This window comes from Humulus lupulus, chromosome 3 (assembly GCF_963169125.1).
Source record: "Humulus lupulus chromosome 3, drHumLupu1.1, whole genome shotgun sequence".
Classification (NCBI taxonomy): Eukaryota; Viridiplantae; Streptophyta; class Magnoliopsida; order Rosales; family Cannabaceae; genus Humulus; species Humulus lupulus.
The window spans coordinates 258142277-258169657 of NC_084795.1; the positions used below are offsets into that span (position 1 = coordinate 258142277).

The window sequence follows — 27381 nt, forward strand, 5'->3', positions numbered from 1 at the left end:
ACAATAATAAAAGAGCACTTATATTTCCACGGGATAGACAAAAGTTATAAAATATGGTATTGGCATGGTGAAGAGCTTCATGTTACTCCGGACCCTCCTATGATGAATGAAGATTGGAATTATAGGCAATTGGATCGTGAGGATTATTTAGATGAAATGATTGATGATGCATATTATGAATCAGAAGTAGATCCCGTTAAGTTTGAAAATCTTCTTAATGATGCTGAAAAGCCGATTTACTCTGGTTGCACTAAATTTTCAAAGTTGTCAGCCCTTCTTAGATTGTACAATATAAAAGCCAAAAATGGATGGAGTGATAAGAGTTTCACGGAATTGTTAGTTTTTTTGAAAGATTTACTGCCTGAAGAAAACGAGATGCCCGTTACGAGGCTAAGAAAACTATGTGCTCAATAGGCTTGCAATATGAAAAAATACATGCTTGTCCTAATGATTGCGTATTATATCGAAATAGCCTTGTAGATGCGAATTCATGTCCTACTTGTGGTGTGTCTAGATGGCAAAAGAAAAGGAATTTAGAGGAAGTTAAGGAAGGAGTATCAGCAAAAGTTTTGTGGTATATTCCTCCAATTCCTCGTTTGATTCGATTTTATCAAAATGTTGATCATGCTAAGAATTTGACTTGGCATGCAAATGAGAGAATAAAGGACGGTAGACTTAGACATCCTGCTGACTCACTAGTGTGGATGACAGTGGATTTTGAATGGCCTTCATTTGCCAATGAACCTAGAAATATTCATCTAGCTCTTTCTACGGATGGAATTAATCCTCATACTTCTCTCAGTAGTAAGTATAGTTGTTGGCGTGTTATGCTAGTCATATATAATTTACCGCCATGGCTTTGTATGAAAAAGAAGTGTACCTTACTGACCTTGCTAATATCTGGACCTAAACAACCTGGTAACGATATTGACGTCTACTTAGCTCCCCTAATTGATGACTTGAAAACTTTATGGAATGAAGGAGTTAGGGCTTATGATGCATACCGAAAAGAAGAATTTACCCTTCGAGCAGTGTTGTTATGGACAATCAACGACTTCCCCGCTTATGGAAATTTATCTGGTTACAGTGTAAAAGGATACAAAGCTTGTCCTATTTGTGAGGATAAGAATTTCTCTCAATATTTGAAACATTCCCGCAAGGTGTGCTATATGGGACATAGAAAATTCTTGCCCCAGAGACATTATTTTAGAACTTGGAAAAATGCATTCAATGGTCAACAAGAGTTTGGTTTGGCTCCAGTTCCTTTGACTGGGAATCAAGTACTTAATAAAGTATCTGTAATTCAGTTTAAGGTAGGAAAACCTATTTTTTGTCCAATTAAGAAGAAGAAGGGTCGTGGAAAGAGTGTTGGCAAGGATAAGACTGAAGTTAGTTTGACTAGTGCGGATGAGTCTACAAGTCCTTGGAAGAAAAAATCAATTTTCTTTGAGCTTGAATATTGGGAAAAGTTACTTTTGCGACATAATTTAGATGTCATGTACATTGAGAAAAATGTGTGTGATAGTCTAATAGGAACTTTGTTAAATATTCCAAGTAAAAGTAAGGACGGTATTAAAGCTCGGAAAGACTTGGCTGCATTGGGCTTGCGAAAAAACCTACATCCAAAAGCTGGCCCTAATAGAACATTTTTACCGGTAGCTTGTTATGCCCTCACTAAGGATGAGAAAAAAGAACTTTGCAATTATCTGTACAATATTAAAGTTCTAGAAGGGTATTCTTCAAACATAAGAACGTTGGTGGATATGAAGAATTTGAATTTGGTCGGCATGAAATCTCATGATTGTCATGTCCTATTCCAACACATTCTACCTGTGGCTATTCGTGGTGTGCTACCTAGAAAGGTTCGAGAAATAATCACACGGATGTGTTTGTTTTTCAAGTATTTATGTTGTAAGACGATTGACGTTTCAACATTAGACAATTTACAAGTGGAGATTGCTATAATCTTGTGTTACTTAGAGCGATTCTTCCCACCTTCTTTTTTTGACATAATGGTGCATCTTACAGTCCATTTGGTTAGAGAGATTAAACTATGCAGACCTATTTATTTAAGATGGATGTATCCCTTTGAGCGATACATGAAGATTCTTAAGAGTTATGTTAGAAATAGAAGTAGACCCGAAGGATGTATTGTTGAATGCTATATTGCAGAAGAAGCCATTGAATTTTGTTCAGAATACTTGCATGGTGTGACAAGCGTGGGCAATCAATCTACATTAAATAAAAGTAATGGTGGTTATGGTGGAAAAGGTGGTGTTATATGCTCAATAACTCAAGATGAAAGACATGAAGCACACTGTCTTGTATTGCAAAACATTGATGAGATTCAACCTTACATCGAGTAAGTTATCTTAGACAATATGATATCATAAAACATTATTGTGATATTTGTATTGATTCATACTAATTTTGCATACATTTATGAAGGAATCATTTTGTTTGGCTTTGGAAAAAATATCCATCTAAGTCAAAGAACCAAAAATGGATCCAAGATGAACACTATCGTACGTTTAGCACTTGGTTAGAGAACAAGGTATTGATTTGAGTAAATAATTTTAAATCTTTTGTTTTGATTGCATGACATGTTATTAATTATTATTTCATTTTTTTAACAAAGGTTGCAATTGAAGTGACCCACACGTCGTGTCATGTGTCGGACATAGTTAAGTGGATTTCTCGTGGTCCTTCTCTGAATGTGTTTAAGTACCCATCATACATCGTCAACGGTACTCGATTCAATACTTTGGAACTAGATAATGTAAGAACCACACAGAATAGTGGAGTTTGTATTGTAGCAAAAACTGTGCAAATCTCTAGTTCAAAGGACAAAAATCCTGTAGAGTGTGATATGACATTTTATGGAGTAATCCAAGAAATTTGGGAATTAGATTATACTACAACTAGAGTGCCGGTCTTCTTATGTGATTGGGTGAAAAGTGACAAGGGAGTAAAGGTTGATGATTTAGGTTTTACTTCAGTTGATTTAAATCGAATTAGGCACAAAAATGATCGTTTCATAATGGCAACACAAGCCAAACTAGTTTTTTATGTGAATGATCCATAAGACAAGCAATGGTCAGTCATGGTTCCTACTCAACCGATAGATTGGAGAGACAAAGAGAATGATGTACATGACTTACCACTCCTTCAACAACCTGTCACAATTTCCGAACCACAGCGTACCGAATACCCTATTGATGATGGTGTAGATGATGATGATATTTGTTTGCATTTTGATGGTGACGGTGTATGGGTTGATCATATACTGTGATAAATGTTGACTTGTTTTTTCTTCTTCTGAAGGTTGGATTTGTTCATTTTATATTTAATTTTCCTATCATATTGACGATTGTCTATTAACATTGTTTATAATCGTTTCCTTTTTAGATATTTCCATGGCTGATCCAGGAGGTTTTGATGATGATTGTCCACTTCCTGGACTTGATGATGATTGTCCACTTCCTGGACTTGAAAATAATGTTGGTCAGGAGGAGAATGATGACACTGCTATAGTGCATTAGAGATCTGTTAGGGGACTATGTACCATGCCCGACATAGCCAAGATGCGAAGTGAAGGTGTTAAGGTACCGATCAGGTTCAATGAATATGGATAAGTGATTGGTACAATGAGATCAAAATTGGGATCAATGATCGAATCAACTATCAAGAGGTGTGCTTCAATCACACACGCGAGCTGGGATAAAGTCCCTAAATCAGATAAAGAAAAATTTTGGGAAATCATTAAGGTATTTTCTCTATCACTATAATATATGTTGTTTGTATTTTTAATGTAGACTAACGATATGTATTGTTTTCAATTGTAGGCTACATTTGACATAGACCATAAAGCAAAAAGAAAAATTATGTCAAGGGCGGCAAAACGATGGAGATCATTCAAATCCCATCTGACTAAGGTATGCATCTATGATGTACTTGATGCAAATCCGACCATCAAGACGTTCAATATGCCAAGAGGTTACTCACAGTTGATCACTAAAACAGAATGGGATGAGTTCTATGTTTCACGCATGACTGATGATTGGAAGAAAATAAGAAAAATACATCAAGATCGTCGAAAAAAAAAAACACAATCATCATATGTCACGAGGTGGGTATTTGTTGGCACTGGAAAGGCTGCAACAAAATTTTTTTGGACTCGAGGTGTTTGAAATCGACAGGTCACAGTTGTGGTTGGCGGGACATTCTAACAAAAAGGGTGAGCCGGTTGGTACCGAGGCAACAAGCGTAGCTCGCAACATAGTAAGTGTACTACATTTTATATGATTGGATTACTTATTTTTAATGAGAATAACTATATTTCTATATTTTGTTTGTAGGAGAACTATAATAAGCTCATGAGTGAAGGAAAATTTGAACCTAATGGGTCTAAGGATGTGCTTACTATGGCATTAGGCACCCCTGAGAGCAGAGGGCGAGTGAGGGGTATTGGGCTTGGTGTAACGCCTAGCCAATTCTAGAAAACCCCACTATCCAGTAAGAAAAAGGGAAAGGAATTTGAGGCTTCCTCAGTTGAGGCTCGATTTGCAATGATGGAAGAAAAATACCGTCAACAAGAAGAAATAATGAAACAACAACAGGAAATGATGCGACAATTTATGGAACAAATGAAAGGACAACATAGTGGCTTTGGAGGATCTTCTCATGCGTCAGTGCCAAACTATGGATCACCTATAGATCAGGTGACACCATCTCATCAGGCATCACCGAAATCGCAGCATCAACCTCTAGCACCCCCGCCCCCACAACCAGAAGAGGCACCTGTGTTTATCCCCACTCCTAGCTCAAATCAGGTATAGCTTTATCTTTTTAAAATCTAAATTTGTGAACTTGTATAACATATTTATACATATCTAAATATGTGCAGGATAAAATGATTGAATGCAAATTTGCATTAGGCTCTATCACCAACATCGTTGGTAGGGGATACATTCTAGTTACTAGTAGCTCAGACATGCATGGAGAAAACTACTGCGGTGCAATTGAGTTTGCTGACCAACCTGATGCTCTACTTGTTAACCTGATCCCTAATAGTGAGATTTATACAGTCAAACAAGCTATTGGGAGTTTGATACGTTGGCCCAAGTCGCTAGTCATCTTCAATGGAGCGACACAGGTAATTCTTTTAAGACTATTAAATTTTTATTTACTTATTCCATTATTAATTATTTGTTATGGGTTTATTAGGAGGTCGTTAAAAAAAACAGGAAAGCAAGCTGGGAAAAAAACTTCTCTACCATTAGCACCACAAACTCAAAAACTAGTTCCAAAACGAGCGCCTAAGGAGTCATTGTCACAAGAGGTGCAACAACCATCTCCAATTTCGCCTAAGTTGAGACAAGTATATGAAATCGTCAATGATTGGCCTAAACATGATTATGCCATTGAAGTGTCCATTGACTTTGATGTGTTTGGCCATGCTTGTGAATACTTTGCTCTATTTCGGGATGAAATACTTGAATTTTGTAGAAATGAGATGATTGGACAATCATGCATTGTCTTCTACATAAGGTATGCTAATAATATTTATTGTAAGGATTTCCTTTCATCAACTATTTAGTTTTCTTTTTAATTAATTATATTTGTTGGTAGGATTTTGTACCAGACACTGTTATTAGACGAGGAAAAGAGAGGATCATTGTTGTTTATGAATCCGAATAAGGTTTCTACTTCCGTGACTCGTGCAGATAGTCGTGCTCAAGCTTTATGTGATAGGATGTTATATTGCACGTCTAAAAAGCATGATTGGATAGTTATGCCGTATAACCATGGGTAAGTTTAATTATTATGCTTTTCATTGATACAAACAAATAGAATTTAAAGTTAACAACTGTGTAATACTTGTTCTTTCAACAGGGAGCATTGGATGTTATTTTTATTATATCCCAATTGGCATTATTGTTGTTTTCTCGATCCTCTCAATGCACCATTAGATAATAGGGCAGCCATCAAGGAGACCATCCATGATGCATTTGAGATGTATTTCACAGAAAGAATGAAAGCACGTCAAAAGATCAACAAACGCTCATCGGGAGTAATGTATTTCCAACCTACGGTATGTGTTTCTATTTGTATAGTTTATGTATATGTAAAGATGTTTATGATATTTAATACTAAGAATTGTACATGTATTACCAATCTTTATATAGTGTCGTAAACAACCAAACAACATCGACTGCGAATATTACGTTATGAGGATGATGAAGAATGTACTTATCAATGCCCCTCATATCAAACATTTCTTGTCGAAACAGGTAATAAACAATATACAACTACATAGTATTAATCTAGTACAATTTTTATATATGCTTTGAATTTATTACCACTAACATAATTATAATTAATTTTTTTTTTTTTCAGTTCACCTCCGACAAACCATATACTACTCAAGAAATTGACGAAGTTAGAGAAGAATGGGCAATGTCATTTTTACAATTGGTTAGAACAAAATGAATGATGTTATAGCTAGCTAATTACAATACATGTTTAGAAATTTTAAATTTATTTCGTAAAATTTTTTTGCCATTTTTTTAGTATTTTCTTTTCAAATTTCTTTTGATAGATATTCGACACTCAAATGGATATATATTTTTAAATCAAAATTAAAATTGTAGCTGTATTTTTTTTTTAAAATTACTTTTAAGGTCATGCAAAGCGAGTCCTAAAAAATTACCCGCGAGTCCTAAAAAATTACTTAAAGGCACTCAACCCGATTTTTTAGGACTAGCGTTGCAAGTCCTAAAAACATTTTTTTAGGACTCGCAAAAGTTACTTAAAGGCACTCAACCAGATTTTTTAGGACTCGCATTGCGAGTCCTAAAAACTTAATTAAAGGCACTCAACTAGATTTTTTAGGACTCGCATTGCGAGTCCTAAAATCATTCTTTTAGGACTCGCAATGCGAGTCCTAAAAACTTAATTAAAGGCACTCAACCAGATTTTTTAGGACTCGCATTGCGAGTCCTAAAAAACCTTAGTTTTTAAGGCTCTCAAATAGAGGACTCGCGCCCCGCGAGTCCTAAAAAAATTTTTAGGACTCGCAATGCTAGTCCTAAAAAACCCTTTTTGTAGTAGTGTATCCTTGTTAAATTTCACTTAATATTATGTAACTTATATGAAACCACCTAGGAAACTTTGTACGATTTCAAGAGAAAATATAATTAAAAAAAGGATGCTTTTTAATTTTGACAAATTTGAAAAATAAACACTAGAACACAATCCTATTTTATGATAGCCATCCAATGATCAAAAGTATTTATATTTTGCTCAGTGCTCTACCCACCCAAGATTTTTACATGGAAGTGGTTCATTATAAAGAGATCTTTCTGTTTGGAATGATAATTCTTTGCAAAATGTCATTCCAAACAAGATGTCGATCATTTTCGACGGCTGTGTTTGAAAAGGTTTTTTGTACAATAAAAAAATGGTCAATCACTTGAAAACATACCTGCATAAAGATCCAAGGAGGGTTCCTTCACACGAATATCTGTGATAACAAAAGTAAAAAGAAATGTTTTTGTTAATAAGAATCTCAGATTTTGCAACTCTTATTAGACTTTTAGAGAACCTTGTCTCACCTCACCTAAGAAGCAGAGAGTATGTAGACCAAGATTCCGGTTGCTTTGAATTTTCTCATAGAAGCTATCTGGTCTCTAGGTTTCAGTAAGGAATGGTATTGACATTGTCTCTCCATAACGGTAGAGCTGCAACCCAAAAATTCCAATTGCATTCATCACCGAAGCATTATGTATTACTTTGACAACAATACCCAATTTCTTTGCCCGAACAACAAGATCAGTGTGAGTTATTGCTCTGAGTAGGAAATCCATATGTAAACATGAGGAAAAATAGAGGGAAATTTAAGTAAATTGAACAAAGAATCGCATGTATATAAATGTCATATTTGGAAAGTAAGATTGAATAAAGACTAGAGAAAAGTTTGAATCTGAAAACCTAATTAATCCAACTACAATAGGATAATTTAATCTCATTGAGAAACTGGAGAAAAAAAAATTATAACTTTGTCTCAAATTAGTTTTTATCCAATCCAAAACTACTTGCCAAACATGACCAAAATGAATAAAAACGAATAGTTACAATCTAAGGACTTTTAAAGGTCCTTGTGCAGCTAAGTAAGAATATTTATGATCACAATTATCTTCTTCTACATATCCATGGAATTTGCGATGGCCCAAATCAGCAATGCATATATACATACATGTAACATTCATCTAATGAGGAAAAAAGATATAATTTCTAATATAAACAAGAAAAACAAATCACAAAGAAAAGCAAATTAAAAATTGAACGAACATACCCAAAAGGGTCGCCAACTACAGGGAAAGCCACATCAGAAACACGAGTAGCTGAGAGTATTTCATCGACTTTTTTCTCAACCATTTCTCTATCGGTAAGAATCACTGGCCTTCCATAAAGTTTTTCCTGATCAATGAAAAAAGAAATGAATCAATAAAGTTGTTAGCTTTGGAAATTGGTGCAAAAGAAAGTAACCAAATTGAAGAGAAAGAGAAAGAAGTGTACCAGGGTAGAAAGGCCATCTGAAGAGATATCGAAAGAGAGAAGAGAAGTATAAGCTTCGATGTAGTTTGTATTCGTTGTTGGACTATATACAAAATCATTAAAAAGCTATGAATATTTTATATACAACACGTATGTAGTTTGCAGCAATATAATATCATTGAGTTATAATAAACAAAAAATTTAATACAACTTTATTGTTTGCTTCTCAACACTACTGAATTTACACAATGGAAAATAATAAAAAAAAAGGTCCAATCTCCACCACTTTCTGATTTATTTTAACTATCAATTGAATTTAAATGACCATAAAAAATAGAGTAACAGAAGAGAACAAAAGAGAGAAGAAATTTTTTTATTAATTTCAGTAATGGGGTTGAAGCTATATAACTCTTTATGGCTGTTATGGTGTCCACAGAGGCACATATTGAAGAAAAAGCAATTAGTTTTTCAAGAAAACTGTAAAGAACGCCCTAAACTAATACTTATAAAGCATTCACATAACATTGTTTATAAAAGAATACCACTCATTATCAAGGTCTTAGTGGGGACTTGCTTAAAACCATGCAAGTTGGCGCCATTAGTTTTAAAAGAAAACATGAATTTTTATGCAAAGTTCAAAAGAAACAAAAATTAAATAACTAAGTCCCACTGATAATTTGGAAAGTCTCTTAAAACATAAAATAATTTAAATGGCGTTCTATGATGATCGTTTTTTCGTCCATAGGATGCCCCACGCCATACACCCCATGACGATAGAACTCCTCACGTCACCACGCGTGCCATAAAGAAATCCTATTTGCTACCTGGAAGGAAAGTAAGGGGGTGAGCTAAAAGCCCAGTAAGGAAGTACAAACAATAAGCAAGTAAGGATACCACAAATACGAACACTAACGTTCATCTAACACATCATGGCATATCATAACATTATCGTAACATATCATCATAGTATATCATAACGTTTTCGTAACATATCATCATAGCATATCATAACGTAATCGTAACATATCATCATATCACATTCATACAGCATACATGATGAGCATGGCCCGCTAGTTTTCCATGTCACCCTATGAGGTAAACAAGAGTCTCTGGTCCTTGAATAACCTCGGCGCGTCCGCCCTAGGAGTTACGTCTTTATATCCTTAGTAACTCGTTTGATGTGTCGCGTTCATCACGCTAACATCCATAAACATATCATATTCATACAAGCCAACATATCATCACATTATGGTATTCATTCCATATTAAAATACCATTTTTAATATTACCATAACTTACGGTAATAATTTTGTTTCAAAAACTCATCAAATTCATTTTAGTGAAACACACTTCACTTTTTATTTACAAAAATTCCACCAACCATTTTTATCTTTAAAAATCACCATATTCAATTTAAAACCTCATATTTTTCTAAAAATACAATAAAAATTCTGTAGGTATATATTTGAGTAAAATATCATTTTACTGGGACTTAAAATACCATTTTTAATTTCATAAAATTAACATAACATCAAGGACATTACTTATGCATGCAAATCATTTTTTTTTATCAAACTTTTACCCAATTATTTACAAAAAAAAAACAGCAAGCTTAATTTCTCTTGAAATTCATCTTTTATCTCAAAATTTCACATAAAATTATACATGCCCAAAATCTCATCATGCTCTTATTATATACATAATTCTAAGAATACTACTAACATATTCACATGCAATCTTATAAAACTCATTTTTCTATTCCATTGAATCTACAGATGAAATCCAACAAAAATAACAATGGCAATAACATACATTAATTCATAAACACCATATTTCATACATGCCTTTATAATAACCCTAACATATTTCTATCATTATTTTCATGCATCTTATAATTTATTCATTCACAAAATCACATGCATCCTATCAAAATTTCATGGATCCAAATATCAAGATTGCCAATTATCATTTTACCCATATTACATAGGTCCTAAAACATGGATCTAATATATTGAAAATCATACAACATCAAACAAAATATCAAGATAATCCTTAGGTATGCCTAGGCCGAAACCCCATATGTGCATTCATAATTTCCACTAATCATAATACATAGAAAATAAACATCAAAACCCTTTTATACATTAAACCATGATACCCTTCATGCAACTTAAACAACTTTTATCAACAAGATATCAAGAACACAAAGTACCCATTTTTCCTACCCAAAACATAAATCCCCTTTAACCATAATCCCTATAATAATTTATTCATCAAAACAAATAATCACAAAATTTAGGGAGGGATTTCAATACCTCTTCTTGATAGAAAATCAAGAATCCAATCCAATCAAAAGTCCAATAATCTCCTTGCTCAAACCCTATGGGTTGTATATTTTGAATAACAATATGGAGAAGAAGATGAACAAGGTTAGAGACAACCCAAACAAAATACTAGATTAATCATAAGGAAAACAACCAAAAACCTTACCCTAGCTTGAGCCCTTTTTCTTCTTCTTCCTTTCCTCTTCTTCTCTCTAGAAAATATGGCAGCCCTTCCTTCTCTCTAGCACGCCTCTCTCTCTCTCTCTATCTATCTTCTCTCTAGCTCACGACCAAATGGCCTATCTTCTCCATATCCCCTTTTTAATCCCCATTTTCCTCATAAAGCCATTACTAAAAAGATGGCAATTTCCCTAATTAACTCATCCAATAAAGCCTAAAATCCTTTATAATAAAGATTGATTTATTTGAATCAAAATGGTCAAATTCTCTTACCCATAATAGCTATCTTCTTCCAATTTAACTTTATTTGCCTCAGAAAAATAATGGAAAAAATATCACTCCATTTCCCACTACACCACACGACAATTTACTTGCCCCTTTTGAATTTTATTTATTTATTTTCCTATCAATTAAAATAAAACTACCCAAAAATATCAAATAAATGGCAATTATAAAATGTGTAGAAAATCCACACATGTGCACCCTATTACCATATACTTGCACACACTAAAACACTAGGGTGCATCACTATCTACCATGCACCTTAGTGCATTCAACCAAATCTCACATAATCACATCAATTGTCACACTTATATAAAATGTAACACTAATAGCAAAATAAACATGTTACACAATTATTCACTTATTAAAATAAATAACCAAACAAACAATTAACAATTTAAATTCAAAAGATTATACCAAACAATTCTAACAATTAAATCAAACAAATCAAATAAAACAAACAACAACTAAATAAAATAAACAACATTTAAATAAAACAATTCATCACACTTAACATTTAAATAAAATAAAACACAAAATTTAAATAATCTAAGAAAAAAATTTGGTGCACTACATTATACCCTCCTTAAAAAGGAATTTCGTCCCGAAATTCATTCATACCAAATAACTCAGGGTATCTTGCTTTCATGTCTTCCTCGAACTCCCATGTTGCTTCTCGTTCCGTACTATTCTTCCACAGGACCTTAACTAGTGGAATCCTTTTGGATCTCAATTCCTTGATTCCCTTTTCTATAATGCGCTCAGGCTGTTCATCATAACTCAGGTCCTGCTTCAGCTCTAACGGCTCGTAGCTCAACACATGAGAGGGGTCTGACACATACTTACACAACATCGAGATGTGAAAGACATTATGCGTTTCAGATAATACTGGGGGCAGTGCCAAACGGTACGTAACTTGCCCTACTCTGTCCAATATCTCAAATGGACCAATATATCTAGGGCTTAACTTCCTTTTCTTTCCAAAACGCATCACGCCTTTCATTGGCGAGACTTTCAAGAAAACAAACTCGCCCACTGAAAACTTGATGTCCCTTCTCTTGAGGTCAGCATAGCTCTTTTGCCTACTTTGCGCAGTAAGCATCCTTTGGCGTATCTTCTCAATCGCCTCACTGGCCTCACTAACTGCTTCAGGCCCTAAAATCTGTTTCTCCCCAACTTCATCCAAGTGCAAGGGAGATCTACACTTACGCCCATAAAGCATCTCATAGGGAGCCATCCCTATGGTAGATTGGTAATTGTTATTGTACGAGAACTCCATTAGGGGTAGATATCGGTTCCAAGACTCCGAAAAGTCCAAGGCACAACACCTCAATATGTCTTCTAATATCTGTATAGTCCTCTCAGACTGGCTATCGGTCTAAGGATGAAAAGCGGTGCTAAACTTTAGTCTTGATCCCATAGCCCTCTGTAGCCCTTTCCAAAAGTTTGATGTGAAAACTGACCCACGATCAGAAATTATCAATTTTGGCACCCCATGAAGTCACACTATCTCACTAACATACAAGTCAGCATATTGATCCGCCGAGTATGTGGTTTTAACTGGCAGAAAATGGGCAGAATTAGTGAGTTATCTACTATCACCCACACTAAGTCGTGCTGCTTGGTGGTTCTAGGCAACCCTACCACAAAATCCATCGTGATATCCTCCCATTTCCATTCAGGAATGTAGAGCGCTTGAAACAACCATGCTGGCCTCTGGTGTTCCGCTTTGACTTGCGGGCATGTCAAACATCTAGCAACAAACACAACAATGCCCCTCTTCATTCCATGCCACCGATACAATGCCTTAAGGTCTTGGTACATTTTTGTGGATTCTCGGTGTAAAGAATAAGGCGTTGTATGCGCTTCTTTCATAATACTTTCCTAAATTTCAGCATTGTTAGGCACACAAATCCTATCCTTGTATCTTAGCAATCCACCATTAGACATTGTGAAATCGCTGCTGCCACCTTCTTGTATCAAAGCCTCTTGTTTCACCAAGGCTTCATCCAATTTCTATCCTTCTCGGATTTGTTCTAGTAGAGAGGATTGCAATGTGAGGTTTGCCAAACTTCCTGTCACAATCTCAATCCTAGCATTTTATGATCCCTTTCTGAAGAGGCATCTATATTGTACTTAGTGCTGAGACACTCCCATGTCCCCGCCTGCTCAAAGCATCTGCAACTACGTTTGCCTTGCCTGGGTCGTATAGAATCTCACAATCGTAATCCTTTACTAATTCCAACCACCTTCGCTGCCTGTAGAGTCCAAGAACTTTACTTAGCTAATTGTTTAGTAGTATTATAGTATGTTTAGTGTTATCATTGTTACTTTGGATTTTTGGTTCAGACCGGGAGTTATTTGGACACTCATAGTAGTACTTATAGATTTTCTAAGTTTAACCTATAGTTTAAGAATATTAAGTATAACCTAAGGTTTGATTAATGTGTCTGATATTAAGGAATATATTATTATATTATAAGGTTTAGACATCAACCAATAGGATTTTAAGCACATGTTTTGAATGGTAATTAAGGATTTAGTATTTTTGAGGATTAAATTAAATAAGGGTAAAAGTTTGAATGTATAGGGTCAGTCAGCAGCTTTGAGCACGTTGAGGGCTTAGTCAAGGCTGTTTACTCCATTCAAACTCAGCTAAAAATGTGTAAATTCGTGTTTAAATATTCAGCGTATGCCGATATATCGCAGCTATAGGGGGCGATATGTCGCAGCACGTAGATACGGAAAACACGAATCGATGCACGGTCGCCTCGGGAACAAAGGTCCAGGCGATATATCGCCTATAGGGGGCGATATATCGCCTCCACCAGCATGAATTCAAATACATTTGAATTCTTTTCCCTTCAGCCATTCAAACTCCTTCAACAGTCCAGCATCTTCTGAACGAGTCTTCAGCCTCTGCTGAACGATTATTCAAATGATTTTCACCTAAAAAGCCATTATTTTTATTCAAGTAAAATCAAGATATTTTCATTCCCAAACTCTATAAATAGGACCTAGTACCCAGCCATTATTCACCATTTGCTCTAAGTTCAGAGGCTGCTAGTGTTAAGTGAGTGAGAGAGTGTAAACACTTGGTTTGGGGAAAAACTATAAGCTTAAACATCATAAGCTTATCAAACACTTGGGAAGTAAGTGAGTGCTATAGTATTTCGGTGGATGTTAGATTGATCTTGCAATCTTTGAGGTAAACCCAAAACTCTAGTCCTTTCTGTATTCTATGTTATTTCTTTTCTCAAAACCTTCTACTCAGTCCCCTAACCTTATTCTTATTTTTGGTTAGGGAATCCAAGTTCTTAAGCACTTAAGTGGTGGTAAGCATATTTTCGTTTAATGGTTTAGTCTTCCTATTCTCTTTCATTTCATCTCCTTTCTTTAGACTCACCCTTGTTCATTGTGGTTTTAGGAGTGTTCCAAAAGTCCTAACTCAGTCCATTTTATCCCGGTAACTTTGGTAAGGAAAATAGGCTAGAATTAATATGTTATGTGCTTATGTTATCTATATGTTTATGTTATTAAAAGTGTTATGATATGTATATGTGTATGTAGGCTTGGGCATATGACCCATATGACTAACAAGACCCCAAATGGGTTATAGGCATATGACCTACTTAGCTAGTAGGACCCCATTAACCCCATGGGCATATGCTTGTTTAGTCTATGGGACCCCAAGTAATAATGGCCATTATAATAAGTGTATGTTATATGTATTATGTTAAGTCTTTATGTTTTCTTATGAAATTGTGTATATGACTATGTGTTAGGTTTTTCCTTGCTGGGCATTAGGCTCACTCCTTTCTGTTTATGTGCAGGAAAATAAGCTTAGAGGCGGTAAGATTCGTGATGCTTGGGAGGATGTGTATCGATGATGAATGGAGTCAAGGGGCCGAGCGTTATCGATTCGAGGATGTAGTCTCCTTTTATGTTTTTTATGGTTTTACATGTATTTTCCGCATTATTATGTAATGTCTTTTATTTTAAATCTTATTTTGTTTTAAAGACAATGGGATCCCAAAATCCTTCTTAGTATTCTGTTTCTTTGTAAATAACTCTTATTTTCAAGTTACTCAATAAATTATGGTATTTTCGTAAAATGTAAGTTTTTATGTATAGTTTCGATAATGGTCCAATTAGTCTAGATTAGTGGGTCATTACAGTTGGTATCAGAGCAAACGGTTCCTTCGCATGAAGTTCTCCTCGATACACATGCTCAAAGCTCCGAATCGGACCGCCAAGTAAGTGTTTAAGTTACAAGTTACAAGTTACTTTGTCTATGTGTATAGCTAACAACTTTAGTGTTTATGTTTCAGTTAAAAATGAATGGAGCTTTAACCTACCAAGATATCCGAGCCATTAAGGCCTTAAAAAGAATAAGGGAGCCAAGAAACACCGTAGGAGCCTTAGAAAGGATTACACGAAGGTTGCTTTTGTTTCACCAAGCAATAGGTGGCCTTCAAGAGGCTAAACAAATAATGCTAAGATCAACAGAACAATATGTATTAGTGATTAGGTTGTTTAAAGATTTCCATCCTGTAATAGCAGCCTTAGAAGAAATATGGGAAGAAATGAATGATGAGGATGAATCACCATTAGCAATGAGATACTATTTCCTCTTAGTTAGGTTCACCGCAAAATTTGAATTTCAATTCACCAAGGAGCAAAAGAATAGGATTCTCACAAACCTTCCTAGAGGGCATTTTGATGCTCATGATAATGATGACTATGAGGCTATAGATGATGATATGTTAGATGACGGATCGGATGTAGAAGATCCCGATTTTTAGATTAGTAGTTTTTATTTGTTTTATTTACTTTTATGTTATGATTGTAATAAGTGAAATTGTTTTCCAAATGAATAAACATGCTATTTGAATATCATGTGTGAGTTTGAAATTTTTTTTCACAATCATAATAAATACTAAATAAAATGAATAATGACTGAGTTCGGTGAGGGTGGATACGAATCAATGAACCTGGTTTCCTTGTTGAGAGTTAGGGGGCCTTAGTAGTGGGAACGATTTTACTGATCCCAGCCCTCCCTCAATATGGTTAACTTTGGAACAAAGATAAGTTTCGAGCCTGAGAATTAAGTCATATAGGATGATTAGAAACACACTTAGAAAATAAATATGACTTGTTTTTCTAAGTATAGAAACCCACTCTAATAATAAATAAAGACCTATATAATTTTTCATAAAAAGTCATAATAAATAGGTCCGAGATATGTTTGTTTTAGAATAAGTTTTTGCCTTAGAGCCTATTAGGAAAAAGTTCTAACATGTTTCTTTTAACTGTTAGAACTCTGCTACGATGTCTCTCCGAAGATCTGCTCGCACCAACGGGAACGCTTCCAACGATGTTCCAGCGACCAATGCGGTCCCTACCGTTCGCCGAAGGAGAGTACGTGTTACTGCTCGCCGCAACGCACCGGCACAGCCAGCTGACAACACTGCAGAGATTTCCAGACTACGACAGCAAGTCGAGGAACTTCTGCAGCAACAACGCCAACAGGCTCAATCTCAGCCTCAGCCTCCGCCACAGCCGCAGCCGCAGCCACAGCCAATGGCCCCAGCACCCCAACAAGTTGGTCCGTATGGGGGATGGCCTATGACGAACTACGCTCCTTATCCTGTTCAGCACATGGAGCCAGTGTACGAGAGGTTCCGCAAGCAGCACGCTCCGAACTTCGAAGGGACTACGGACCCCTTTGAAGCAGAAGAATGGCTAAGGAATGTGGAGCCGATCCTAGCCCACATGAACCTTAGTAATGCAGACCGCATATCCTGCGTCTCATCTTTGCTCAAGAAAGATGCCAGGATATGGTGGGACTTGGTCCAGCAATCCCACGATGCTGCCACCATGACGTGGACCCGATTTGTGGAGCTCTTCCACAAGAAGTACTACAATTCAGCAGTGCTTGCTACGAGAGTTGAGGAGTTCACCAATCTGAAGCAAGGGAATTTAACAGTGGCGGAATATGCTCGTCAGTTCGATCGCTTAGCGAAGTTCGCAGCAGAGTTGGTTCCAACCGACTATCTAAGGGTGAACAAGTTTGTTAGAGGACTTCGCCCGAAGATCGAGATGGGGGTTAAACTAGCAAACCCGGGAAACACTTCATATGCCGACGTTCTTGAGACGGCAATTGAAGTAGAAAGGTTGCAAGCCAACGTGAGCAAAGAAGAAGCCAGCAAGCCGGAACCTAGGCAGCAGAGCCAACCTCAGGCCAGTCGGAACAACAATCAGTCCAGCAACAGTCAGTCCAACAACAACGGTAACGGACAGAAGAGAAGGCATCCTGACAACAAGCAAGCCGACAACAATAAAAGGGCACGACCAAGTAATGGGGGAAATAGGTCGGGCTACGTGGAATACCCGCCATGTGCCAAATGTCAGAAGAAGCACCCCGGAGAATGCCGTGCCAACACCAAGGAGTGTTTCAACTGTGGTCAAGAAGGGCATCGTAAAAGAGACTGTCCTCAGCAAAAGCCGGAAGGAAAGAAGGACGAAAAGATGGTTCCTGCTCGGGTTTTTGCCTTAACCCAAGGAGAGGCGGATGCTAGCAACAAGGTGGTCACAGGTCAGGTTTCCATCCTCAATAAATTATGTCATGTATTATTTGATTCGGGAGCCACCCATTCGTATATTTCGTTAGGAATGATAGATAAACTAGACAAACCTAGTGAAAGATTTAGAACTAGGTTTGCAACCGAGTTGCCTTCGGGCAAAGTAGTTCTATCATCACGAATTGTACGAGGCGTACCAATCAAGATTGAGGACAAGGAACTAGAAGGAGACCTGATAGAGCTGGTGATCAAAGACTTCGACGTCATACTAGGCATGGATTGGCTAGCACGGCATGGCGCAACGATCGACTGCAGACGCAAGAAGGTGACATTCGATACTCCTGACGGCCAGAAACTGTGCTTCATGGGACAAGCTTCAGGACTACGCACACCGTTAGTATCATCTCTCAAAGCTCAGAGAATGATGGAGAAAGGATGTCAAGCATTCTTAGCCAACATCACGAATGTGGAGAAGGAGACATCACTCAAAGTTGGAGATGTTCGAGTCATACAAGAATTTCCAGAAGTTTTCCCCGATGATTTGCCAGGATTGCCGCCAACTAGAGAAATAGACTTCACGATAGAATTAGTACCGGGCACCGAGCCTATCTCTAAGGCACCATACCGGATGGCACCTACGGAACTCAAGGAGTTAAAGACGCAGCTACAAGAACTCCTAGACTTGGGTTTCATTAGGCCAAGCCATTCACCATGGGGAGCTCCGGTACTATTCGTGAAAAAGAAGGATGGAAGTATGCGCATGTGCATAGACTACCGTGAGCTGAATAAAGTAACGATTAAGAACAAATACCCGCTACCTCGGATTGATGATTTGTTTGATCAACTCCGAGGCGCGACTGTATTCTCTAAGATCGATTTACGGTCCGGGTATCATCAGCTCAAGGTAAAGGGGGAAGATATTCCTAAGACAGCCTTTAGGACTCGTTATGGACATTACGAGTTCTTGGTTATGTCTTTTGGTCTTACTAACGCGCCAGCCGCGTTTATGGACTTAATGAATAGGGTCTTCAAGGACTACTTGGATAAATCCGTCGTTGTGTTCATCGACGACATTTTAATTTACTCCAAGAATGAAGTGGAGCACGAGGAACACTTGAGGATAATTTTGACGCGATTGAAGGAGCACCAACTCTACGCGAAGTTCAAGAAATGCGAGTTTTGGCTCTCACAAGTGGCGTTCCTCGGGCACATCATATCGAAAGACGGAGTTGCAGTAGATCCATCGAAGGTAGAGGCCGTGAAAGATTGGCCTAGACCAAAGAACGCGTCGGAAGTAAGAAGCTTCTTAGGGCTAGCAGGTTACTATAGAAAGTTTGTAGAGGGCTTTTCTAAAATAGCCACTCCACTCACCAACCTGACCCGGAAGCAACAAAAGTTTAACTGAAATGATAAGTGTGAGGAAAGCTTCCAGTTGCTTAAGGATAAGCTTTGCTCAACACCAGTACTTAGTGTCCCAACACCCAACGACAAGTTCGTTGTCTACTGTGATGCATCAAAGTTAGGATTGGGATGCGTACTGATGCAAAATGACAAGGTGATAGCCTACGCGTCACGTCAGTTAAAGGAGTATGAACAACGCTATCCAACTCACGATATGGAGTTGGCAGCGGTGGTCTTTGCGTTAAAAATCTGGCGCCATTATCTTTACGGAGAACGGTGCGAGATTTATACGGACCACAAAAGTTTAAAATACTTCTTTACTCAGAAGGAGCTTAACATGAGGCAGCGCCGGTGGTTGGAATTAGTAAAGGATTACGACTGCGAAATCCTATACCACCCGGGGAAGGCAAACGTAGTTGCCGATGCACTTAGCCGAAAAAGTTATGGGAACTTAGCAGCCTTATCCGGAATAGAAAAGCCACTACAGCAGGAGCTTATCAGTGCCGGAATAGAAGTGGTTGTAGGCAAGTTGGCTAACTTGTCTATCCAATCGAATATGCTAGAAGACATACGGAATGGTCAGAGACATGATGATTCACTAGCAACGCACATGGATGCAGTCAGAGAAGGCAAGACTACAGATTTCTCAATATCCAGTCAAGGTTTATTGAGATATAAGGATCGGGTATGCGTGCCAGACGATCAAAGTATTAAGAAGACGATCCTAGAAGAAGCGCACAACACCCCATACTCGGTTCATCCAGGGTCTACCAAGATGACTCATGACATCAAGGCAGTCTATTGGTGGCCAGGGATGAAGAAGGACATAGCGGAATATGTATCTAAGTGTCTGGTATGCCAGCAAGTGAAGGCGGAGCATCAACGGCCTGCAGGATTATTGCAACCGCTTAGCATACCGGAGTGGAAGTGGGACGATATAGCCATGGACTTCGTGACGGGTCTGCCAAAGACAAATAAGCAGCATGATTCTGCTTGGATAGTCATAGATAGACTAACCAAGTTGGCTCATTTTCTACCTGTTAAGACTTCTTATACGGCAGACCAATATGCAGACATCTACATCCAAGAGATTGTACGATTGCATGGAATCCCCAAGACGATAGTATCAGATAGAGGATCAGTGTTTACGTCAAGATTTTGGAGAAGCTTACAGCAAGCCATGGGTACTAAGTTAAGTCTTAGTACAGCTTTCCATCCTCAGACAGATGGGCAGTCAGAGCGTACGATTCAGATTTTAGAGGATATGCTACGCGCATGTGTACTTGACTTCGGAGGATCGTGGAACAAGTACTTACCGCTGATCGAGTTCTCGTACAACAATAGCTACCAGTCGACGATCGAGATGGCACCTTATGAGTTGCTATATGGAAGAAGGTGCCGATCACCGTTGCACTGGGACGAGGTAGGAGAAAGGCAGCTTCTAGGGCCCGAAGCTTTTAGGCAAGCTCAAGAAGCAGTAACGCTTATTAGACAGTGTATGCTTGCTGCTCAAAGCCGACAGAAAAGCTATGCAGATACCAAGAGACGCGATGTGGAGTTCCAAGTTGGAGATCAAGTCTTCCTGAAGATATCTCCTATGAAGGGTGTCAAGCGGTTCGGGAAGAAAGGCAAGCTCAGTCCCCGATTCTTAGGTCCTTTTGAGATATTGGACAAAGTGGGACCAGTTGCGTATAGACTAGCCCTACCGCCAGCACTAGCCGATAGTCACAACGTCTTCCACATCTCGATGTTACGCAAGTATGTGTCAGACCCATCTCACGTCCTCAAGTACGATACCATAGCACTCCAGAAAGACTTAAGTTACGAGGAACGACCGGTTAGCATCCTAGATAGGGGGATGAAGCAGTTACGGTCCAAGAGCTTTCCTATAGTTAAAGTCCTATGGAGCAATAGTTCTGAACGCGAGGCAACGTGGGAGTTGGAAGAGGACATGCAGAGCCGGTATCCGGAGTTATTTGGTAAGTAAATTTCGAGGACGAAATTCTTTTTAGTAGGGGAGAATTGTAGAGTCCAAGAACTTTACTTAGCTAATTGTTTAGTAGTATTATAGTATGTTTAGTGTTATCATTGTTACTTTGGATTTTTGGTTCAGACCGGGAGTTATTTGGACACTCATAGTAGTACTTATAGATTTTCTAAGTTTAACCTATAGTTTAAGAATATTAAGTATAACCTAAGGTTTGATTAATGTGTCTGATATTAAGGAATATATTATTATATTATAAGGTTTAGACATCAACCAATAGGATTTTAAGCACATGTTTTGAATGGTAATTAAGGATTTAGTATTTTTGAGGATTAAATTAAATAAGGGTAAAAGTTTGAATGTATAGGGTCAGTCAGCAGCTTTGAGCACGTTGAGGGCTTAGTCAAGGCTGTTTACTCCATTCAAACTCAGCTAAAAATGTGTAAATTCGTGTTTAAATATTCAGCGTATGCCGATATATCGCAGCTATAGGGGGCGATATGTCGCAGCACGTAGATACGGAAAACACGAATCGATGCACGGTCGCCTCGGGAACAAAGGTCCAGGCGATATATCGCCTATAGGGGGCGATATATCGCCTCCACCAGCATGAATTCAAATACATTTGAATTCTTTTCCCTTCAGCCATTCAAACTCCTTCAACAGTCCAGCATCTTCTGAACGAGTCTTCAGCCTCTGCTGAACGATTATTCAAATGATTTTCACCTAAAAAGCCATTATTTTTATTCAAGTAAAATCAAGATATTTTCATTCCCAAACTCTATAAATAGGACCTAGTACCCAGCCATTATTCACCATTTGCTCTAAGTTCAGAGGCTGCTAGTGTTAAGTGAGTGAGAGAGTGTAAACACTTGGTTTGGGGAAAAACTATAAGCTTAAACATCATAAGCTTATCAAACACTTGGGAAGTAAGTGAGTGCTATAGTATTTCGGTGGATGTTAGATTGATCTTGCAATCTTTGAGGTAAACCCAAAACTCTAGTCCTTTCTGTATTCTATGTTATTTCTTTTCTCAAAACCTTCTACTCAGTCCCCTAACCTTATTCTTATTTTTGGTTAGGGAATCCAAGTTCTTAAGCACTTAAGTGGTGGTAAGCATATTTTCGTTTAATGGTTTAGTCTTCCTATTCTCTTTCATTTCATCTCCTTTCTTTAGACTCACCCTTGTTCATTGTGGTTTTAGGAGTGTTCCAAAAGTCCTAACTCAGTCCATTTTATCCCGGTAACTTTGGTAAGGAAAATAGGCTAGAATTAATATGTTATGTGCTTATGTTATCTATATGTTTATGTTATTAAAAGTGTTATGATATGTATATGTGTATGTAGGCTTGGGCATATGACCCATATGACTAACAAGACCCCAAATGGGTTATAGGCATATGACCTACTTAGCTAGTAGGACCCCATTAACCCCATGGGCATATGCTTGTTTAGTCTATGGGACCCCAAGTAATAATGGCCATTATAATAAGTGTATGTTATATGTATTATGTTAAGTCTTTATGTTTTCTTATGAAATTGTGTATATGACTATGTGTTAGGTTTTTCCTTGCTGGGCATTAGGCTCACTCCTTTCTGTTTATGTGCAGGAAAATAAGCTTAGAGGCGGTAAGATTCGTGATGCTTGGGAGGATGTGTATCGATGATGAATGGAGTCAAGGGGCCGAGCGTTATCGATTCGAGGATGTAGTCTCCTTTTATGTTTTTTATGGTTTTACATGTATTTTCCGCATTATTATGTAATGTCTTTTATTTTAAATCTTATTTTGTTTTAAAGACAATGGGATCCCAAAATCCTTCTTAGTATTCTGTTTCTTTGTAAATAACTCTTATTTTCAAGTTACTCAATAAATTATGGTATTTTCGTAAAATGTAAGTTTTTATGTATAGTTTCGATAATGGTCCAATTAGTCTAGATTAGTGGGTCATTACACTGCCTCATGTTCAGTTCCTTTTGTGTGAAAAAGTATTTCAGACTTTTGTGGTTAGTGTATATCTCACACTTATCTCCGTATAGGTGATGTCTCCATATCTTGAGTGCGAACACTACAGCTGCCAATTCAAGGTCATGAGTGGGATATCGCTGCTCATAATCCTTGAGTTGTCTGGAAGCATAAGCTACCACCTTCCCTTCTTTCATCAACACGCATCCCAAGCCGTTCTTTGATGCATCACAGTACACCACAAATTTTCCGCCCTCAGTGGGAACACAAAGGATAGGCGCGGAAATCAACTTATCCTTCATGGTCTGAAAACTCTCTTCACATTTTTCTGTCCATGCAAACTTCTGATGTTTCCGGGTTAAGTTTGTCAATGGGGTAGCGATCTTCGAGAAACCCTCGACAAACCTCCTATAATAACCTGCAAACCCTAAGAAACTCTAAACATCTGAGGCATTCTTTGGCTGGGGCCAGTCTCTAATGGCCTCCATCTTTGATGGGTCTACTGCAATCCCATCCTTAGAGACTATGTGCCCTAAGAAGGTTACCTGTTCCAGCCAAAACTCGCATTTAGAGAACTTGGCGTACAACCGATGTTCCCTTAATCTGTTCAGAGTCAATCTCAAATGCTCTTCGTGCTCCTCCTTGGTCTTTGAGTAAATGAGGATATCATCAATAAACACTGCTATGAACTTGTCCAAGAAATCCTTAAATACCCTATTCATCATATCCATAAAGATTGCTGGGGCGTTGATGAATCTAAAGAACATCACTAACAATTCATAGTGCCCATAGCGAGTTCTGAAGGCCATTTTTGGAATGTCTCCCTCTTTAACTTTCAATTAATGGTACCCAGATCGCAGATCAATCTTCGAGAACACTGAAGCCCCTTGTAGCTGATCAAAAAGGCTGTCTATCCTAGGCAAAGGATACTTATTCTTAATGGTGACCTTATTGAGCTCTCGGTAATCAATGCACATTCTCATACTCCCGTCCTTCTTCTTCACAAATAGGACTGGTGCTCCCCATGGCGAATGGCTAGGTCTTATGAACCCTTTGTCCAACAACTCCTGTAGTTGGTTCTTAAGTTCCTTTAACTCCACTGGCGCCATTCGATATGGTGTTTTAGATATCGGTGCAGTTTCAGGTGCAAGCTTGATTACAAACTCGATCTCTCTGTGCGGGGGTAGTCCTGGTAATTCTTCGGGAAACACCTCTGGGAACTCACAAACAATATGTACATTTTCTGGCTTTAGTTCTGACTCCTTGGACTTATCCACTACACTGGCAAGGAACTCCGAAAATCCATGTTGCATCATATTCCGTGCTTCCAGTGCAGATATTATGGGTGTTCGATAGCCTGCTACTTCACCTCTAAAGGAGAGAACCTCTCCTTCCTTTGGCCTGAACTCTATGATCTTCTTTCGACAGTCTATCGTAGCCCCATGTTTGGATAACCAATCCATGCCTAGTATGACATCATAATCCGGTATACTCAGTTCTATAAGATCTGCTGGGCACTCTGTACCTTCTACTGTTACAGGTGTTGATGGTAACCACTTATTTGACAACATCATATCTCCCGATGGCAACAATGTACTAAAGGTATGTTCAAACATCTTAAAAGGCATATTCAGTCTATCAATCACATTCATGGAAACATAGGAATGAGTTGCTCCAGAATCAATTAAGACTCTACACATTGTACCAAATATAGGGAGCTGACCTGTAACCACGGTGTTGTTATTGGCCGCTTCATTCTGAGTTAAGGCGAAGACTCTTGCTGGCACCAGATTGCTATTATTATTCTATCCCGCCTTCAACTGTGGACAATTCTTCCGCAAGTGTCCTGTCTGGCCGCACTTGAAGCATTTGTTGGAACCGGCCTGGCACTCGACTCGGTTGCCCTGTTGGTTCCCACGGTTCCGGTCATTGAAGCGGTTATTGCGGTTGCTATTGTTTTGAGAGTTGTGGTTGTTGCTGTTCGTGACTAGAGGTCTAGGTCTTTTATCAACCCCACTATTCTGCCCTTAGATAGCCTTTCTCTTGTTGCTCTCATGGAAGTTCTTGTTGCGGTGGTTCTCTCTTCTAGCGCCATTATCCTTCCATATTCGTTCCTCTAAATATTCAGCCTCAAGAGCTCTATCCAATACCTCTGCATAACTGACCACCTCAGCACTGGTCATCCTAACATCCCTCGCGATCATCGGTTTGAGTCCCCTTACAAACCTTTGGACTCACAATGCATCAATCGGCACCACTTCAGGGGAAAACTTGGCCAATCGATTGAACTTCTGTGCATAGTCGGTGACCGAAAGGCTCCCTTGAACCAGAGTTATAAATTCATCAACCTTAGTTGCTAGCACCGCTGGACTGTAATACTTCTTACCGAATGCCTGGACAAACTGCGCCCAAGTTATGGTATTTGGATCACGGCTCTGTTTAGTCACGTCCCACCAAATCCGTGCATCCATCTTAAGTAGATAAGTTGCGCAGGAAACCCTTTGGCGATCATCTAACTCCATATGATCAAAAATAGCCTCAACAGACCTTAGCCAATCTTCTGCCACCATTGGATCAGCTTTCCCTTCAAACGTCGGTGGGGCTTGTTTCTTGAAGCGTTCATATACTGATTCGAACCCATAGGCTACAGGTAGTGGTGCAGGTGGTGGTACTGGAGGCTGAGGTTGAGCCACGGGTACTTGAGGTATGGGGTGCGTTTGAGATGTCTGTGGTGCTTGTCTAGCTTGCGCTAGTTCCTCATCTCTTAGTCTCAACTGTTCTCTTAACCTTGCCACCTCTACAGCCAGGTCCACAGTTGGCGCTGCTGGAGCTACAGGTTGAACAGATGGCACTTCAACGTCAGGGATGGCCATAGTTTCAGACCTTGTGGAGGCACCCTTTCCTCTGCCTCTACCTCTTCCCCTTCCTCCTCTTCCTCTGGTTGACATGATGAAGTTCTAAGGTAATCACAGGAAAAATCATAAGGAAGGAACATTACATATTGATGGATATTTGTAAATCATGCATTCACATCACATCACTTAAAATTTGCAATAAAATATCCATAGTATTCAAAATGTTTAAAATATTCCAAAATTAAACAATCCCAAAAAGTGTTTAATTAACCAAAACATATATCCTTAAGGTCTTGGAAAATTATTATTATTCCATCTTATATATTGGCACCCCCATACGACGATTACGAAATGGACTCTAGTCCTCGACGGTGGACTCGTCCTCTGAATTGTAATAAAAGACGTTTTCAGGGATGTGGAAATAGCCGGGAGCACTCGCCATTATCTCCATGCTCGCGGTCAGACACGGTATAGCTCGCAGTACTTCCTCAACTACCGTTTCTCCTTCCACGTCATGCACCATCTCTAAACGCTCCTCTTTTTCGCCATTATCGGTCTTTACTAGCACCAACTCCAGACGACTAAGGTCATATCTTGCCAGAAAGTCGCGATTCGTAAACTCCATGGTGCTAAACTCCATGTCATCTAGCACAACGTTATTCCATGATTGATGTAACTATCGAAGAGCCTCCGGGTGCATCGATAAAGCTTCACTCATCACCCAGAATTGTTCTATTGGCCAAAGCAAGGCTCCCCTCTTATTCATTATTCCTTGGATACAATCGCAGACCTCCTTTGTCGTCTTTAAAATCGCCATGCGCCAATCATCAGGATCCTCGTCAAGCTCGACTCGTGGAATCGCGCAGATCTCCTTAAGCAATTGTTTCCTTGTCGTTCTTAACATAGGAGGCATTTTATCTACTGCAGTTTACTATAGAAAATTAAATAAAACAAATAGAAGCAAGTTATAACACATAAGAAAATACTTACGACGCGGTGAAGTGAGATTTTCCCGTCTTTAGCGTGTATGGGGGGGGGGATCCTTGGAAACATGGACGACCGTCTCTGATACCATTTGTAAAGAACACCCTAAACTAATACTTATAAAACATTCACATAACATTGTTTATAAAAGAATACCACTCATTATCAAGGTCTCAGTAAGGACTTGCTTAAAACCATGCAAGTTGGCACCATTAGTTTTAAAAGAAAACATGAATTTTTATGCAAAGTTCAAAAGAACCA

At 38.3% G+C, this 27381-nt stretch overlaps 1 protein-coding gene and 1 pseudogene across 1 annotated transcript; one reads left to right on the forward strand and one right to left on the reverse strand.

The window, feature by feature from the left end:
• The first annotated feature begins 4571 nt into the window (after positions 1-4571).
• On the forward strand, positions 4572-5815 carry LOC133825598 (uncharacterized). The gene is made up of 3 exons (XM_062258517.1): positions 4572-4832; positions 4907-5550; positions 5632-5815. Exons 1-3 carry the CDS (start codon positions 4572-4574, stop codon positions 5813-5815), a joined length of 1089 nt encoding a protein of 362 aa, XP_062114501.1.
• A 1651-nt stretch (positions 5816-7466) lies between these two features.
• Positions 7467-26154, reverse strand: LOC133825599 (probable diphthine methyl ester synthase; annotated as a pseudogene).
• Between the last annotated feature and the right edge of the window lie 1227 nt (positions 26155-27381).

Coding starts and splice junctions, on each gene's coding strand:
- LOC133825598 (XM_062258517.1), top strand. CDS start 4,572: ATGGAAGAAAAATACCGTCAACAAGAAGAAATAATGAAACAACAACAG. Junction 4,833..4,906: donor CCACTCCTAGCTCAAATCAG/GTATAGCTTTAT, acceptor AAATATGTGCAG/GATAAAATGATTGAATGCAA. Junction 5,551..5,631: donor TGCATTGTCTTCTACATAAG/GTATGCTAATAA, acceptor ATTTGTTGGTAG/GATTTTGTACCAGACACTGT.